The sequence below is a fragment of the Ictalurus furcatus genome, chromosome 19 (genome assembly GCF_023375685.1).
Source record: "Ictalurus furcatus strain D&B chromosome 19, Billie_1.0, whole genome shotgun sequence".
Lineage (NCBI taxonomy): Eukaryota > Metazoa > Chordata > Actinopteri > Siluriformes > Ictaluridae > Ictalurus > Ictalurus furcatus.
Window position 1 is genome coordinate 21506037 of NC_071273.1, and position 13459 is coordinate 21519495.

Below are 13459 nucleotides of genomic sequence, written 5' to 3' on the forward strand. Positions count from 1 at the left end.
TGCAGACGTTGATTCCGCCGTGTTTTCAAACAAGATCGTGAGTTTCCCACTCGTAATTACGACTTTGTGGTGGCGTTCATATGCGTTCGACTCGTAAATACGATCTTTCCGACATGACTTGAATGCACCATAAGCTTGCAAGCCAAACTCACATCAATATCCATCTAGCTGGCTAGTAAGCTTGCTAGCTAAACAGCAAAGTGAAAGTAAAAAAATAAAAATAAAAAATCACTTCAGGTGACTCTAAAGAAGGGAAATTCTACAGACACTGTTAGCCAACTAGCTAGCTGGGAGTCTTGCTAGCTAAAACACACAGCTTAATATAACAATAGAAAATGCTGAGTCAGCACTTCAGTTAATTCATCTGCTATAACTAAGTCTAAAGTACAAAACTAGAGAGAAACTAAACGCTAAACTGACTAGCCGACCATGTAGTACACAGCTTTAAAACTGTGTAACAATAGCTACAAATTCACTAATCTACCTAGTTTAGCTAACGATGTCTTACCTTCGCCTGTTTACTGTATACTAAGGGAATTTTACCTCAGGGAAAAGTTCTCAGAGGGTGTTTTTGGCTAAATGCAAAGAATGAAAGCCTGCAAGGGCTAGTTAGCATGATTTCATCTGCATAATGCTAACTGGCACTTAGTAGTAGTCATAATGCTGGCATTTTTGAGGAAAAAACATCATCAGCTGCTGACCTGCACAACTAAGTAATTATAAAATCTAAAATTGTCTACGTTGCTGCAGACGTGGATATATTCTCTCTCCTCGATCGTATGAACCTAAGCATTGTAAGCATGTGTTCGTTCTCCACAGGGAGCTGTTGTTTGGGGGGGATATGGGGGAGCGTAAGGAACCGTGTGTGCTGTCTGTCTATTTATTGCAACTGCAGTGTTGTCAGCTTGCTTCAGCTGGACCTATATTTCCAGATACACAGCACAAATCAAATGTGCATTCGCTGAAAAAAAGGCGCTGGTTGCACTTTGCTTGACAGCTTCACACTAATCATACAGGAGCAGGACAGAGACTCCAGGAGAACATGGAGGAACTTTAGCCTTGTCTGGGAAGTTTCTAGAAAAAGAAGGGGGAAAAAACCAATGGCTTGTCTTTCAGCTCTTGGGATTAAAGTAATACCTTGTTGTAGTGAGTCGATAACATGAGAAATGGAGCATTAGGCCAAATAAATTGAAAGAAAAGAGTGTGTTGGCAGGAAATGAATTAGCGATAGATTGTTTTTTTTTTTTTTAGAGCTAAATGTACTCCAGTGTGTTAATAGCATTGACATTACACTGAAGACATGACAATAACACGTAAGTGACTTCTTACTCACTATGTACAGCATTACAAAGTACATAACCTAATGACTAATGACTATTTATAGTGCTTTAGGTCAAACAGAGGTCTGTTCCTGCTTGAGAAGCACTCGTGGGCTTAAAATAATTAGGATTAAGTCCTAAGATAGGTATATAATAGTTGAGTAGAGAAATCCTGAAGGAGTGTAATCATGTTCATGTAAAGGTCAAACCAAGGTCAGTTTAATACTTTTTTTAAAACATTTTTTAATGCCATTTCATATGTAATTTAAGCACATATATAATTTTATCTCAGGGACCTACATACCGTATAGGCTCTATATCTAAGGCCATTAAAGCTAAGATTTTAAGAAAAAAAAACATTCAAAAAGTGTAAACTCTAAAGCCATGTAAAATATGCTTTAATGATTTTTTTTTGTGATGATACACCAAATATATACGAAACATTTCAAAATAAGACACGTTAAAAAATAGATAAAAATATATATTTTAAAAAACATTTAAAGGTTAAAGTTAAAAGTAAAAAAAATTAACATAATAACATATAACCATAATAACATATACATTATAATGACTTTTTTTTTTTTACATAAATATTTAAAGCTAATATAGAAATTTTTCTTAATAATTTTTAAATAATATAAATTTTATGGGTTCTATTTTTTTCCATCCTGACACATAAAACACTTTCATATATATTTAGAAATGCCTATTTATTCTACAGTTAAACGTAAAACTTTATGAATAAAAAAATGCTTACAAATAAATGTATACTGTATGTTTTATATTATATATTTTTTTATTCATTTGCTTTGTTCTAGGAAATAATATAAGCTTTTATAAGATAATGAAATGAAGCCTTTAAAAAAAAAGCTATTTCAAATTTTAAATTAATTAACCTTGTTGCATAATTTTGCATTAATTAATTCTCTTCTTATTTATTTGAATTTTTATATTAATTTTATAAGTAAAAAAAAGCCTGTAAGTAAGTTAATAAATAACTAAATGGGGTGTAATTAAAAGTTAAATAAAAATATTTAAAAGCATAAAATCTTAACAGTGTGTAAATTTGAAAATGAATATCATCTAAATTTGAAGTTTGCTCCAAGAATTGATAAATATATATATATATATATATATATACCTCAAACAAACGCCATGTAAATTTGGAGCTAAGATAATAATACTGATTAGTGTGTAAAATTGTAAAATTCAAACCTAGTGCTGGTCAGTGTCATCACTTAATTTAAAACGTAGGTTAGTTTTTGTTGCCTGTTTGAAGCAGGTTGAAATCCCTCTATCCGATTTTCTACAACTTCAAAACACCTGCCTCCCTCCTCTCTCTCTCTCTCTCTCTCTCTCTCGTCTTTGTCTCTCGTATTTTTCTCTCCTCCTTCTACCCTTCTGTCTCTGTGTTTTAGCTGACTGCAGGCTTTAGTTAAGGCTTTCTTGTGCCTGACTATGGAAAAATGAGGCGTTCTCCTGAGATTGGTGCTTACACAGATAATCCAAAATCAATGACCACGCCAGCCTGGTGAATAAGAAAGCGCACACTTGAAAGGCCGCCTGTCGCCACTGGAAAGTTCCAGGAAATGCAGCATCATGGATTTCTTTCGAGTGGGGATTACAATGCCACGGTTTTCTTTTGAACCAATTCGGTTTGTGGTCGGAGGCCTTGCCTAAGTGCTGTTAGGAAATTTAATTGGCATCGGCAAGAGGGCTGCAACCTCTGGCTGTAAACTGGGGTCATGTTGTGAAACATTTTTAAGGCGGCACAGTTAAAGTCAGTTCATGTTCATAATGAAATCGAAACATGGCGGTCTTGGTTATTCGAAATCCTTTGCAACATCAGGTTGTTTCAAGAAAGAGATTGGGTTAAAAAGTAGTAGTGATATAAATTTACTGTACTTGCAAATTAGGTTTTGAGGTGAAATATTAATATAAATTTTAATCCTATTTTTTAAAATTACATTACATTTTTGGTATTTGGCAGATACCCTTATCCAGATTGACTTAAATTTATCTGCATTTAGTGCTGGGGTTTGAACTTGTGACCTTCTGAGCAGTAGCGGTAGCGGTTAGCACGTTTGCCTCACACCTCCACGGTCGAGGGTTCGATTCCCGCCGCTGCCCTGTGTGTGCAGAGTTTGCATGTTCTCCCCGTGCTTCAGGGTTTTCCTCCGGTTTCCTCCCCCAGTCCAAAGACATGCATTGTAGGCTGATTGGCATGAATGTGTGTGTGATTGTGCCCTGCAATGGACTGGCACCCTGTCTAGGGTGTACCCCTGCCTCCTGGGATAGGCTCCAGGTTCCCACAACCCAGTACGGATAAGTGGTATAGAAAATGCATGGGTGTTTTTGAGGACCCATGGTGAGTCAGTAATTTCACTAAAATTCAACACTAATTCTTCATACACACTTTCTCCCGCACTCTTAATATAAGACCCTGTTCATCGTTGATCACGCGGTCTACATCCCGAACTACGTGTCTAAAATGTTTGTTTGCCCCTGACCTATTTTGATCCGCTCACCATAAGACCAGGGATCAGATGGAGGCTGCTCTGAGCCAGAGGAAGTGGCAGTTTCCATGGCGGCTAAGCAGTGTCTTCCCAGCACGAGGAAACTGTGAAGCCCTCATGGTTATCGCACCGGAATGGCTTCCCTCACCACCTCGATTTCTGCCTGCTGTCAGCTTAGTCAGGCGCCAGCTCTGCTCACACATGCTGTTCTAATGCTAAAACACAAGTGGACTGGGTTAATCTTTTCCTATTCATTGTATTTTAATCATGATCGTCATTTTTGGCTTTGCTAATTAATTAAACATAATTGACTGTGATGGCGAGGAGCTTGCTAACGTTAGATATTATTGTTTATACCAGTGCAGTTGACTTCTCGAATCTGATTGGTTAGAGGTGGTTGGTCAGATTTCTAGTACAGCATCTCTGACAAATCACAGATTTACATGAATGCGTTTGTTGTAATATGTTATCGTTTCTACGCTGGCAGATGCAGAGGTTTTGTGTAAGATGTTTATTTTGCATTTGTGGATAGAGTCTCCAGTGTCAGCAATTTGTCAGTCAGAAACAGTCACGTGGTATAGCTGTACCTTTAAAGTCCCCATGAAATCAAAATGGCCGTTTTGTGGCTTTTAGTATGAATATGTCCGCCTTAAGGTTATCTAGAAGCTAGTGTTGCTCCAAAAACAATGACAAAATTAGCATTTAGAAGATATACGCATTCAAAATTTACAGTCTATCTCTCTACCACCGATACGGATCAACGATTCTGATGACATCATTCTGCACTTCAGCCCCTCATTAGATTTTCTGTCCAATCTAATGCTCTCTAGAATCTGAAACATCTCACCCCAGCAGTTATAGATTTCCTGGCTGTGAGGTAAGTTAAACGCAATTGGCTATTTAAAAAAGGGGTGCAGCCACTCGATATGCCCCGCCCTGACTTCCTGTTTCAGTGGAAATTACGTCAACACATCGAATAATGCTACGCATTTCTAGGCACTTCACAGGGACTTTAAATTTTTCACGTTGGCTTCTTTGAGGTTTCTTGGTTCAGAAACAAGCTCTGGGTTTTTATTGGTTGTTTGTTTTGGTTTGTTTTTTGTTTTATTAACCTCACGAGAGAGAAAAGAGAGATGGTGAGTGAACTCACTGTGACTGTTACTAGCTGCTCTAACATAAAAGATTTGCTGTGGTTAAGAGGGAATAAATCATCTGTTTCATAAATCATGCTGTTGTAGGAAAATAACCAACTTCAAGGTGGTACTAATAACTCTGCTTTGCATCGCGCAACAACACACCACCCCACTGTTGATTATTTCCCCCCCCATCCCAAGTGTATCATGGCTTACTTTATTGAACAGTGCCTTCACATCACACTGTGATTCCAAGCTTCAAGTAAAAATCTTCACGTCTTTGTTACTGAGATCTTAGTTCCTTTTGTGCAGGGTTTTATTTTTGTCCTGTCCGTCATATCATGCCATGTGCAAACCGCTATTAGGATGGCTTGCAGATAAAACAGAAGCTCTGTGAATAAGTATGTGCGACAGGCGAGTACGAGCTCTACGGACAGGCTTGTCACAACATATCAGTGCACCTGCTCATCCTCTAGTCTTGACCAGTTATTAATGCAGCGTGCTTAATTTCTCCTGCAAATGGAGCGATCGCTAACTGCTTTCAAGGACGAAAACAGATCCCCCCCCCAACCCCATCCCCCCCGCCCCCACAGATCTTCCTCTGGCAGTATATTCATGGACTGAATAATGCCAAATATGTGTTATTTTAAACGTCAGCATGACATCTCTACAGAGATAATTAAGATTGTCTCAGAATGACGGTTCTGGTGGCGTATAATTCCAATCATAATGTGATAGTGGAGATTAGCGATGTAATCCAATCAGGATTTAGATGCTGTAATCCACTTTATTGATATTGAAATGAAATTAAGTTAAGAAAAATAGCAAAACAATGCAAGTCAAAACGTCTGTTGATTAACAAATGAACTCTTTTTGCATATTACTTGTGATTGGCGTGTATTTGGGAATGTATTTATTTATTTATTTACTTATTTTTGGATTGTTGTATCCTTCTAGCTGCAAATTTTATGCATTATAAGACGCCATACTGAGCTCTAATGGAACCTTTTAACCTTTAAGGTTTTTTTTTTAGCTTCTATAATGCCATGGGATCAATAAGGTGAGATCATTATACCATATTTGACTGCCATGTTGGGGAACCTAGCTAAATAGAGCTAACTCAGTAACGTTATATATTTGGTGTTTATATGATACTGCTGATGAATTCTCGATTCTGATTGGTCACACCAATTTTGATTAGTCACACCACCCTATCGTTGATTATTTTCCCATAACAGTACATCCCAATGGTTTTATTTCTTACTTATTTAACAGTGTGTTTGCGTCATGTCAAAATTGCCATGATTATGAGCTTTTGAGCTTCCTCTTAATGTATTTACATCCTCACTGACAATTGACTGCGATGTACAGTAGCTAGGTTCTCCAACATCACAACAATGACTGTATATTGACCTCACTGTATTGGCACTGCCAATCCCAAGGCACAGACTGTTCTATATTTGTTTGTGTGTCACATCACGTTATTAACAAACACAAACAAAAAGAAATGACCACAGCTTCCATAGATAAAGTTTGAAGTACAATTTCAGGATCTTATGTTTGTGCGTCAAACTGTCCCTATCAATAATGAATAGTAATGCTTGGCGTTCTGTCTGGATATTAAGTTGTTCCAACAATACGAACAGCACGAAGCGACTTTAAAAAAGGAACACAGGCTTTAAAATGTACAAGATAAAAGAAAAGGCTGTTCTGTTTTGGTTTAAAATAATAATGTGCAATACGTTAACACTTTTTTTTTTGTTACGTGAATGAATGTATTATCGTATTAATTAGTTGTGATGTCAAAACTGGCCGTAATAATCGTGGTTATCATTTTAGCCGTTATCGCACAGTTTCGAAAATTGAAGAGATTTCCTAAATTTTAGGACATTTAGAACGGTTCTTCGGTTGTCCCTCTGGTGAGACCAAGGGCGTAACCATGGTATGGACATTGGGGGGGTTTCCAACGAACTCGGCGGGAGGATACGCAAGTGAATGTAACATTAATGGTCAAAAATTGGAACTGACGTTAGCCTAGCCTACTTCGTGGGTGTGTTTATATCAAAAGTTAATTGACATTCTTAAGAACAAACCAAGCCATGGTATGATGCCTTCTATACTAAGCTAAGGTTACCTACTATTTAGGGATCTAGTTACTGACTGTCTGGAAAAAAAAATGCTTGTATGTTCTGCTGCACTTTTCTATGCTTGGCTGCTGTCTCCATTTCTTACAGACTGAGCTGCTAAAATATATCAACGAACTTGCGTTGAGTATGGACGCAACCAAGTGTACAATTGGAGGGGGGGAACACACCGATTTTCATTAACGAACAAAAATATATTAAAAAGGAATAGATATAAATAAATAGAATAGCTGAAGAAAAGACAGATCCGTTGGCAGGGTTCATTAAAGGGGGACATATAGAAAATATTTTGTTCTGTGTATTGGGACAGATTGGTATTTCCTCAACACTGGGGGGGACACAACCCCCCGCCCCCCCCCCCCCCCCAAAAAAATGGGTGGTTACGCCCATGGGTGAGACCCTTAATTCTTCTTTGTCGTGTTTACAGATTAGACGTGGTTTGGTCAGGAGTTCTCAAACTTTTTTGGCATCCAAATTCATCCAAATTTCTAGCAAATATGTACCATTTTAATTTAGTCCAGCCATTAGAGCTTTTTTATTCCTGAACCTTCCAGTCACCCACCCAGTAAACACTGTGTATTATATTAACTGCAGTTTGTGGTGTTATTAAAATTGTAGTTAAATTAAATATTGTTTATGCTTGTTTTTTTTGTGGTTTTTTTTTTGTAGTTACTGAGTTTTAGATTAACCCCGTTAATTTTATGAGGTCAGTCAGTCAACTATAATAACCATAACTAAATAGTCGATAGTGATTCAAACCACAGTCTATCCATCCATTTTCCATAAAGCTTTTCGTATACAGGGTCGCAGGGGAGCCTAGAGCCTCTCCCAGGGAACTTGGATTATAATAATAATAATAATAATAATAATAATAATAATATGCATAGAGACCCATGGATATACATCACATGACGGACCCTGAGGATCCCCAGACCCCACTTTGAGAACCATGGCCTTAAAGAGCCCTTGTACAAATAACAGTTTGTACTGTAGTATATTTCCTGCTCAGTAAGAGTCTCCATGAGGCATGTGAACATTACGTTGTCACCTACAGTATGTCCTTATTTCTCCAAGTATTCAACCAACAGGTGGCCAAAAACCAGCCATGATGCCAATCAGGGTTATTAAATAACAGCTCACTCAATATAGCAAAGTAGCCTTGGCTGATCCTGGATGAGAAATGTTTCTCTCTCTCTCTCTCTGTCTCGCTCTCTCTCTTTTTTCCTTTAGTTTCTATTTCTATGCTTTTCACATCTCTTGTCTATTGTCACTTGACCCTAACTTAGGTCATGTCTCTCTAAGCAGAAGAAAAGAAAAAAAGAGAGAGGTTAGACCCTTCATTTTGAAGGTTATTTGTGTTAGAGATGATCGTCTGAGAATTAGGTCATGCAGAGATATGAGATCAGGACAATGCGTTCACTATTTTCTCTGGTTTTCTGTGCTCTGGTGGCATAGACACACACTGTTTCTGCTAAGCTAGGTTAAAGAAGCTGAACTGATAAATGAAAAACAAACAAACTCAAAAAACCCAAACACACACAAATGGAAACTTTCTATCCATTACTCATAAGCAGGAAACTAATATTTATACATTTTCTTTTTCACTGTGTACTTACAATGTTTTGTTTACAAACCTATTTAACATTTATGGAAGGAGTCTCCAGTGTCAGTGCTTGGGAACAGTCGGAGTTCAAGCTGTAAATTTAAGTTTGCTGAGATTTTCAGGACAGAGGAGTTTACATTGCGTGGTTTCTTCTTGTGGTCACACGGCCAGCTGTTGTTTTTTGAGTTTTTTTGTCTTATCAGCTGTCAATCAAGTGAGAGAGGGTGGTGAGGACTGTCTATAAACTGCTTAAATGTAACTATAAATGGAAAAAAAAGTATGATGTGTCATTCTATGATGCATTCAAATTCTTAGCGTTGGCAAATTCCTGTGGTATAAGTGGAATAACCTCGAGTTGATCCTTACAGTACTTTGATCAACTTAGGACTTAATATGGGAACAGATGTAAAAACCAACTAGCATCAAATGTCTTGTTGGTTTCATCATTTGGAAATAAAGGCGTGCACTCGACTGTATTCATTTGCGTGTGAATGAGCGAGAGTTTTTTTTTTTAATCTTTGGATGCTCGACATGACTCAGATTAAAGTGTGTGTTAGTCACTCGTGACGGAAGAAGATCGGCCGTTGTTTCGCTCCATAGGAAATTTTGTCTTCGGTTAGTGAAAGGAACTGCAGGGTCAGAACTCAGAGCCTCCTGAGCTTCTCTGGAGCTGTTCGTGGGTTGTTCCAGGGTGCAGTCCTGGTTAGACATGACGTTGTCACTGGAGACTTCTTGGCTGCAGGGACACTCTCATCTGCAAATTCATGGGTACCATTTTTTCCCCCCACTGAGCTTTCACGGGCATTAGCATAAGCATGGCTGTCGGTGTCTATTTGTTCCTTTGCCTGGCAGGTGGTGCAGCATCTATACCAGATGCTCGGATGTCAGGAAAAAAACGAGAAAATGTGAGAACGGCATCATCACGGCAGGCTGCATGAGGGCAATGTGACTGTTTTTTGCTGAATTAACACATGCTAGTACATAACACCCGGTATTGCTGTCTAACAAGCTGTCCTATCACCATGAAGTTCTTCATTCCCAGATTTAGTAACAGCATCACTCTCTCTCTCTCTCTCTCTCTGTGTGTGTCTGTCCATCTCGATCAGATCCGGGTAGACGGACCATCCCACGCCACTTTTCAGTATGAAACGGTGCAAGTGGTGGAAAACGGGCCGATCCTGCGCGACATGGCCTTCTCGGCTGATCAGCACTTCCTGTACGTGATGTCCGAGACCCAGGTGAGTCATTTGTCCTTCTTCTTTCTGTGCTGCCGTGTAAGAGACGTCCTCTCGGTAACAAGCGTGCTGTTTCGGGTCCTGTATGGACGAGAGAGACGTGTGAAAGCAGCAGGATAAATTTATCCCAGAGAAGAGCGTTCTGAATGTACCAATCACTGACTCACACAACACACACACACACACACACACACACACACACGCACACACACACAAATAAGCACTGCCAGAAATTTCTAACAAGAGGTGGGATCATTTGCAGTAATTAGACTACCACGGCGGAGGAGGGGATGCTGCAGCGAGAGAAAGTTTGTGTGTGTGTATGTGTGTGTGTGTGTGTGTGTTAATGTAAATTATGAAGAGCAAGAGAGAGGATGGAGTGGGTGCATTAGACTTTACAAACTTTCCCTTTTGCACAAACACACATAACCGTTCACACACACACACACACACACACACACACATATACAAATACACACACGCAATTTGCTCACTAAAAATGCTTCAGATGGCGTAGTCTGTGTGTAATGCACATAATGGATGGAGTAGATTGGCCACTGCAGGCGATTTCTCCAGCACCACTAAAGCCTGTAAGCCATTACGACCCATAGTACGCTATATTCACACAACAGAATAAAAAAAAAAGCACTTACTCACAAAAGACACACTTACTGTATGTCTGTCGCGATGGATGGAGCTTAGTACCACTTGGAAAGAAACAAGAAAACATTTGAAAAAGAAAATATGATGCTGGAGAAACCAAGCTGGTTTCCAGTGTGACCTGAGAGAAAATGTAGGATGCATAGAAAGCCTTAGCGGTCATTAGATCCTCTTTTAAACACTGCATACAATAAATAACGCCAGCGAAGTTGTAAAATGTCATTCATAAGAAAGACGACCTAACGTGCTTGGCATTTTAGAAAATTACAAGCCGCTTGATTTTCTCGGTCTGCTGCAAAACAAAGCAAGAATTTCTGCTTTAACACCTGATATAAGAATTTAAATGGAATCTATGACTAGTTCATAAGGAGCAGAGCAGCTCACACGCTCTAGATTCTGAAGATAGTCCTTAAGCCGGGTTTACGATGTGTAATTTCTTGTCACACTAAAATCTTGACTGGATTCCACAACAGACTTTTTGCTCTTCGTGACAGATTATACAATGAAGATCATCAGTGGTCCTCAAGTGTGTCACATGAAGCACTTGAAGACTGCTTCAACCGGCTTGAAGAGACCAAACGTTTATTCGTGATTTAATTTGGTGTAAATCCGGCTTTAGATAGCAACGAGTGCTACACTTAAAAGGAACTAAGAGCGTATAGTCATCCCAGACTCTCTGGTCGCGTGATTGTGATCACTCTGGCCTCTGGGTCTTCAAGGTTTCTCGTGAACATTGGGATTATCTTGAATGGATTTGTCTTCCCATCACACACATCTTTCAGAAAACTAGCGTCTGAAAAAAAGCTTCTGTAAATAGCACAGATCAAACAGAAGTGTCACCCAGAAGATGACGGTTCTCCGTTGTCTCCTCTGGTTTGTTCGTTATGGATCAAAATCTACATCTACATTCCTGTAAAGCTGCTTCGTGACCAGTGTCTATTAAATAAAATCGAATCGTGTTGAATTAATTCCTCTTAAACAATTCTAAACATCTCTTACTCAAGTTGGGGTTCTCAAGGTTCCTCAAGGGTTCTTTGGTTACTTAAGAGTTCATGGCTTCTTGTTCTGAATGGGGAAACACCAACCAAATAAGTAGCCATAGCTATAAAAATAAAACTGAATTTAAATTGAAGATTTTTTTTTTCCCCACCACTGGACATTCACTTCAGTTGATGTCAATAAGAAACCAAGTTAGATACTGGGAGAAAGACATACTGACCTGTTTTGTTTTGGGGGTAGATTAGAGATCCAAAACCTCAACAGATCAAAATACTAAATATATTACAGATATTTATCAAATTAATTATTCAAAACTGGGCCACCGCCACCAATGCATGGTGTTAGAAGAATGACAGAAGGCTTTGTTTGATAAGGATAAATGAGGCGGGAGCGCTTAATTTCATAAATGATCTTGTCCTTCAGCAATTAGCCTATTAGCCCAGTTAGAGAGCTCAGTTATTTGCTTTGTGTTTGTTATAAACATCTTGCGATGTGCTCTATAGGGGAATCGTAAATAAGCTATCCAGAAGCTATTTAGTGAAAACACTGCTCCATCCTCCACCATGTGTGCAGACACACACTCACTCAGAAGCGAGCTGAAAACCTAAGATACTTGGATAAGAAGACAACCTTGGTAACACTTCTTATGAAGGTCATAGTTATAACAAACTATGAACATATTTAAATCATGTCATAATGCATTGATAAGGTATCATACACATCATTATAGTAAGTTTTGAAGATGCGGTACACTATATAGCTATCTTTATTATGTTTCATGAAGAGTTAACATGGAAGGCATAACACATTATAACAGCAATACCAAAGAAACATTTGGATAGTGCATCACAAGACCTTTTTTTCCTCTAATACATAAATTATACCAGAGATACTATCAGGAAATTGTGCGGCAAAAATCTACGACGAAACATAATGCACTAATAATGCACGAAGGGGCATTTTTTTGATGATGTAAGAAGTTATAAACACTCCATACTGCATTATAATACACTTGTTTAACAATTTATGAATGCTATAAACTGTGTTTATGCATTATTTATGAATGCTATAATTATAATGATGTACATATACAATATATACGTGTATATATATATATATATATATATATATATATATATATATATATATATATATATATATATATATAATGCCTTCTGAATGCATTATATAAGGTTATGAATGTATTCATAAGTCATTATACTGTACATATGGAGTTCATAGAAAGTGTTACAGAACCATTTATTTAGGAGGCAAAATACTTAATGAAAATCCAGTGAATCCCAGCTAACTAAGCTACGTTTAGGTTAGCAAAACTTTCCTGAACATGTGCATTGTAGTATATTTTAGTTTTATAAAACTTTCCCAGGTACAATTTTCAATATTAAAAGTCTTTTCTGAGTAAATTTCCACACCTGAGGAAAAATGTTGATATTCCAGATGGCTTTTCACTGTTGTCCTGTTTCACATCCCCAAAACATGTTTATTTAACATTCCTACCACCGTGCTCTTAATGTTTTTAGTTGTAGAACTATTAGCCCAAGCATTTCAGTATTGTTATGGTGTGTTGAAATCCGTGCTTTAAATATGAGAAGGTGGTCAAAGTCAGGACCACACTGTTGCTAGGCAACTAGGAAATAAGGGTGCAGAACTTAAATGAGCTAATGACTGAGGAATTAATTAGCTAGCTATCAATAAGCTGTTAAGTCAGGATGGAAATAAAGGGTGGTCATGAAAATGAGACAAATCCATCAGGAATATCAACATTTTCCTCAGATGTGCTGTTGAAATACTAAGAAAATGCTTCGTATGACTAAAATGACACTGTAATT

The 13459-nt window shown here is 38.0% G+C and overlaps 1 protein-coding gene across 2 annotated transcripts in view; it reads left to right on the forward strand.

Moving 5' to 3' along the window:
- The window catches only part of plxna4 (plexin A4), a 347014-nt gene that overhangs the window by 180613 nt on the left and 152942 nt on the right, over positions 1-13459 (forward strand). For both annotated transcript variants that reach the window (XM_053650138.1, XM_053650139.1), the window contains one exon: positions 9822-9953. In XM_053650138.1, the coding sequence (XP_053506113.1) occupies positions 9822-9953 (132 nt within the window). The remainder of the gene's footprint in view (positions 1-9821; positions 9954-13459) is intronic.